At 27.0% G+C, this 6,674-nt stretch overlaps 1 protein-coding gene across 1 annotated transcript; it reads right to left on the bottom strand.

Annotated features, from left to right (window-relative positions):
* Positions 1-4,577: 4,577 nt before the first annotated feature.
* LOC114395911 (stigma-specific STIG1-like protein 1) lies at positions 4,578-5,409 on the bottom strand. The gene has a single exon (XM_028357779.1). It carries the CDS (start codon positions 5,289-5,291, stop codon positions 4,827-4,829), a length of 465 nt encoding a protein of 154 aa, XP_028213580.1. The 5' UTR covers positions 5,292-5,409; the 3' UTR covers positions 4,578-4,826.
* Between the last annotated feature and the right edge of the window lie 1,265 nt (positions 5,410-6,674).

Here is a 6,674-nt window from a genome sequence, read left to right as displayed (position 1 = left end):
ATTGTATCAAATTAATGTCTTTTAAATTTTTACCTATATATCTGATATTCTTAATTATTTATCAATTTTAATTTACTTTTTTGTTTCTTACCGCTAAATTAGATTTTTATTTAATGTAATTACTAAATTTTCTGAAATTTTTTGTTGATGTAATTAAAGTGATTAATATTTTTTTATAATATTAAAGTGATCAATATAATCATTAAATATACTTCATTAAGATAATTAGATTTAAATAATTATAACTAGGAAAGAGTGTCTCTCTAAATTTTTTAAATAATAAAAAATACAAGTTAAATATACTTAATAAAAAAATGACAGAATAAAAAAATTAATAATATAAAACTAATGGAAAGTTAATATAAATTAGAAGAAAATTTTGAAAATTTAAGAAATAGTTTAAAGATAAAATTATTCATCGAGAAATATGTATACTAAATGAGATAATTTTCATCATTAATAGTTATAGATAATTAAGGTGACTAATTCGTTTTTAAATTGGGAAATATCTTTTTTTTCTTCAATTTGAGAGACAAAAACTGAATTTATCCTAAATTTCTAAAACTAAAATCTTAATTAAAATTAAGCCTTAAAATAATGAATAATAAACAAACATACAATAATATAAAAAGTAGATTTTTATTCAATGTATTATTAAATTTGTTGAATTTTTTTATCGATGTCATTAAAGTAATTATTATATTTATTAAATATTATTAAATTAATTACATTTAAATAATTATAATTATTATGATAAATAATTAAAAATACATTGCAAAAATGAAAAAATTATATATTACTAATTAACGCCAATGCATGACACTGATTATTACACGAGTGATAAAAAATATAATAACCAAATCATTAATTTTAAAGTATAAGGATTAAGATAAATTTAAACCAAAAAATAAGTATCTAAACCACATTTTATCCTTTATTTTGTACAATCCTTGATTAAAAATAAATATGACCTAATCGGGATTAGAAAAGGTGATAACAATATATTTATCCTAAATTTATATATTTTTTAAATTATTTTGTTATTAATACTTTTTTTAATTATTTCTCAGTATAATTAATTAGAGATACATTAGTCTAAAAATAATTAATATAAGATACAAAATGGATTAAGTTTTATAAAAAGGAATAAATATTACTTTTAATTTGAATCTTATAAATAAGAACTAGAGTTATCAAAAATGAGTTAGCAAGTCCCCATGAGTTTAACTCACATCAATTCATCCCTTAAATGGGTCAATCCTACCCACATAAAATTGATTCTAGGAAAAAATATCTTAGCCCGCCTTATCATGAGTTGATCCACAATCCACTTAAAATAAAATAAAAATATTTGTTTTTTAAAAAGAAAATTAAAAAATTTGCAATTAGGAATGTTTCACTAAGATGTGTAACTATATAAAATACTGACGTAACAACCAGAGGGATAACAACAACAAGCACATGTAAATGAGCAATTATCCTATGCAAATGAACAAGATATCTAAAGGTGCATAAAAACTAAATCAGATATTAAATGTATGTTTCAATGGTCTTTAATATGGAAACATATTTAATACAATTTGCAAGGAATTACTAGCTATAAAAGAGAATAACAACGACCATTGTACTAGGCAATTAATATAAATAAATAAACATGATTTAGCATGAAAACATATCAGCATAACAAATATAATATCAGTGTAATCTAATTCAAATATGTTGATATTAGATGAATGTCAACATTTATATTTCTCTATTCTTATTCATGTTCATTCATGTGAAAACTATTAGTCAATTTCTCATTTTTCTTTTAGGACATTGAAATATCATTACAATCTAATTAAAATATGTTAAAAATAGAAATAAGCAGGGACAAATTTACCGAGTGTCAGACTGAGCAAAGAAGAAAAAAGCAAGAGATTGAGCATGCGTTGTGCCACAAATTTTTTGAAAGAAACATAAAATTAGTTTAGAGCTAGAAATGATAATAAATTTACACAAGCTAAGATTGAAGAAACAAAAACCTAAAGGAATGAGGAATATGAGAAAATAAAAAGAAAGAGATCCTTATTGTATTGACGAGGAGGAGGACCGAAGTGAAGGCGTGATTTTGGTGATGAAGACTATGACTGGCGAGGGTTTCTATTAGGTTTATGAGAAGTAATGATATTTGTACTATTTATAATTGCTAGAAAAAAATAATACAAAGACAACCACTACTACAAAGATGGTATTTTACGACAGAATTTCTACACAACTATAAAGGAATTGCTTTAGAAAGATGTGCGGTGACATCTTTGTAATTATTGTAAGAATAAGAGCAGTCTACGACATTCGTTCTAAGACGGTTGATAAAAATCACCTTAGAATGTTAAATATAATTACATTTACCACGAGTTTTATTAAAGTAATGATTGTTTTATATTATTTATCCATATTATTCATTTTTCCTCTATAACAAAAACATTTTTTTTAAAAAAAACTAATAATTATAAAATATAATTATTATTATTAATATTTTTTTAAAAAAATTGTATATATCTAAATCTAAATTATATACAAATGCAAACCTATTTATAGAAGATAATATTTTTGGAACCAAATATTTATATAAATCAAAATAATAAAAGATATATATTAATTTTAACTATGTTAATATATCTTTAAAATATTTATATGCATATATACTAATAAATACTTATATACAAAATATAAAAATATATTAAAAATATAAATTGTAAACTTAATATCCATGCAAGATATAAGTTGTTATATATTCTCTAACATTATTTTTTTTACACATTCTCTCCTATCAAGATAAATTTGTGTAAATGTCATAAAAGTAAGATCTTTTTAAAAAGAGTGATAACAATGTATCTAGTCTTACAAATTAGAATATATTCAAAAATATTTATTTATTATGATTTTAATTATATAAAAATAAATTTTTATCATGTACAATGTACTTTATTTTTATTAGAGAGGTTAAAATAAGTCTAAACCCAGAAATCAATCTGACTTATTACGGATTGATTTGATTTAATTTATTTTTTTAGAAATAATATTTTAATAATTTTTATCAACATTCTACTTGTTCTTTTATTTAGATCATAAATATTTTTTTATTAGAGACAATCCTATTTAAATCAGATATAATTATTATGAAGAACAAAATTCTCTCCGACCGGTAGCCTTTATTTTTTATTTTTTTTACTTCTGTTGGCAGAAAAAAATGTCGTTTTGAGCCTTATTTATCAGTTATCACACACTTCAAAATCTGTTTTTTTAATAATACAAAAAAACGTGTGACACCAACAACAATCAAAGATCAATCGATCTATTATAAAACAATTGTCCTCCAAGAGAGAGTGAAAGATCAACTACCCTTCTCATAATCTTCTTCACGAAGACACTGGAATGCATGTGGACGTGCCCCATTTGCACGAAAATCCATTGGATTTCGGGAGCTGATCTATTGGCTGCATTCATGTGAATGCAAGCGAAATTCGAGGAAAAGCCCATGGCATTTGCTTCTGATCTATACTAAGTTGGATATCTTCGTTTTTCAGAAACAATTTAATAACTAGTAGTTAATTATATAAAGGTAGCTTAAATTTGCTGGACAATTTGTTATCTTCAATGATAAGTTTTCAGATTCGTGGCACTTTATTTATCCTACACTCCAAATTGAAAAATGACTCTTTTCTGAATTGTAGTCTTCGTATTTTTACCAAATTTACCCACAACTCTTAGAGCATCTTCAATATTCAACAAATTTTAAATAAATCAGGAATTTACTCTAATACCCAAATTTATATATATAAAAAAGATTGAGCAACACTCAATACCCAAATTTAGCTCGAGATAAATATACTCAAGGTCATTATTTGTCTATAATATACATTGATTTGAGATCTTAGTATATATAAAACATTTTTTTAATATTATTCAGACAATATATTAATTTAGACATTTTCAATTAACTTATCTAAACACTAAACTACTTTTCATAGTTAATTTTGAATAAAATTTATTATAAATAAAATCAAAGTATAGCTCGGGAATAAACTTTTTTGGGCATAATTCAAATACACCTTTAATGCACACACACGAAAAGTTTGATCGAAATCGTAATATAAAATCACCAATAATTGCGCTGCGTACGTATATATCGATGCATGGTGCTCCCAACCAGTGACTGTACATTTAAACAATATATTGCGAATGGATTATATTTGACACTTCTTTTTCAAAGAGAAGAATAAACATGGGACTTGAGAAAAAGAATATGAAGTTTTTTTTTATCAATAATTAATTTATGTTTCATTGAACATTTGTGTATATAAGAGTAATTTTTTTCGTAAGTCATGTACGAAATTTGATTAAAAGAAACTATAAGAAAATACTCCAACCTTAATTTAATCAAGTCTGTGAGATCAAGTAAAATAATTTTCAGTTAATTACACAACGAGAACAAAACAAATTATATTCTGTCACATTCTCGTAGTCTTGATTATCTAGCTCTATCCATTGTATAATATATCAAGAAGAAGAAATGTGAAAAAGAACACATAACATGTCACAATGTGTGATGAGATGATATATACTTATTTTCTTGGAGAATAGCATTAATTATGCTTTAGGAAACACTTAGAAGATTGCAATATAACTTTAAGAGGTACTATATGCTATTGTATTTCTGGTTAGAGAACCTTAGAGAACCACCACAAATGTGGTCTACTTTATTGAACATTTTTAATAAAAATCACAAACCTCGTATAGTAATAATAACATAGTATTGGGGACTCATGCATGAAGCTTAATTATTAGGCGTAGCCGCACATTCCATAGACACAATATGCACCCACTTCACACCGATGGTTACACTCCCCGCAATGCCTCTTGTCAAAGTTGGTATCAACACATTCCCCTCTACAACATACCTCAGTGAACTTGCACTTCATCTTGCATGCCCCACAATTGTGCTTGTCATACCCTACATCAATGCACTTGTTGTTGCAACATGTTGAGTTCTTGACACCCGACAAAGTACAAATCTCGTGATCCTTCCTGCAGTGATCAGCAGCATTAGGGTTTTTCACTTGAGCGAGGAAGCGACTCACCCTCTTGGAAGGAAGAAGGAGATTCTTTTGATGAGGGGTTGATGAGGGCAAATCATGGTGCACAAAGGGTGGTTTTGCTTCCTCTTGATGAGTGATGGTTTTCATTGTGAGTGTGATGGACAAAGCCATGGTTATTGCTATGATGAATATTGCTTTTAGGAACCCCATGGCTTTGCCAGGATCAAAGTTTGAAGGAGTGCTAGCTCTCAGAGAAAAGGGAGATGATCGAAGAGAAGAGTGTGTTATTGTTATTCTTCTTTGTGTGTTGTTTTCTTGGGAAGATGGATGGTAGAAAATGAATGGGGAGGGCTAGGGTTTATAAGTAGGGAACTAAGGGAGAAGTTGACGCCGCAAAAGTGGTAAAAGGTGGGGAGGTTGTTGCATGGTGCATGCTATTGGAAGAGTGTGATGTAATTTTAGTGTGTATTCTATTGGTTTGACCTTTAAAAGCTTCCGCCACTCATATAACTTGAGCACTACAGTATCCATCATTTTTAAACTTCATTTTTTCCTGTATGGTCTATTATACCCTTCGGTTCATGAGTTATATGATGAAAACATGTTTATTATGTACTTGTGCAAGGTGGGTTTACCATTTGTGGACAGTGGTTTATGTGTAACCGTGCCCAAGAAAGTTTGAATCACATAAAGTTTAAAGGATCTTGCTACCTACCTTTAAGATATTGATGAAGAAATTAAAAAAAAATATTTATGGTGTAAATCATAAAAAAATTAAGAATAATATAATTTTTTATTTTTTAATAAAAATATTTTTATTTTAAGTTTATTAACCAATATCCTTAAAGCATATTGGTTTAGCATTTGCCAAATTTAAATTATTCTTTTTATCAACAAATATTATTTGTTTATTTGTTAATTTTTATTAGAAAGATTTAAACCTACGATTTTTTCATCCTCTTAAATATCCTTTAATCATTAAGTTAATCTATATCTTTTAAATTTAAAAAAGATATATTGATGATGTATTTTTATTCTTTTTGTGTAAAAAATATTTGGATCAACGATAAACACACCATAAACAGATTAGTTTCTGATCTAATGGATTAGAAATACCCACGATGTTTTACTAATAAAAACTAATTTATTTAGGATAATTTGTGAGTTTCTAAATAACTCAAAAATTAAATATGTACAATAAACTAAACATAGAACCAATCAACTTAGTGAAAAACCGAGAACCAATGACGCACTTGAGTGACTTAACCGTGGATCGAGTTAGTCCATGTATCCAGTTCTAATTAGTTCTTGAGAAAGTCAAAGGGCAATCATGACTTTTCATCATCATCAGCCACCATTTGTACGTTGAAACCGCAGTGGACGGCCTGAAGAAATTAAGGCACACGCTGCTATGATAAGCAAAGGGCCTTTACCATACACGTTAAGGGCTTATATTTAACAAATTCCAGAAACTCAAAATCCAGTTACTACGCTTCTTCGTGTTTAACATGCTAACACCAATTAAATTAAAACAAACTTGGGTCCAAAGGCTGAAAGGCTGGTTACCGTGGGACTGATCTGACCAATTTTTGT

This window comes from Glycine soja, chromosome 18, assembly GCF_004193775.1.
Source record: "Glycine soja cultivar W05 chromosome 18, ASM419377v2, whole genome shotgun sequence".
Taxonomy (NCBI): domain Eukaryota; kingdom Viridiplantae; phylum Streptophyta; class Magnoliopsida; order Fabales; family Fabaceae; genus Glycine; species Glycine soja.
This window is presented reverse-complemented; position numbering and strand designations above follow the sequence as displayed.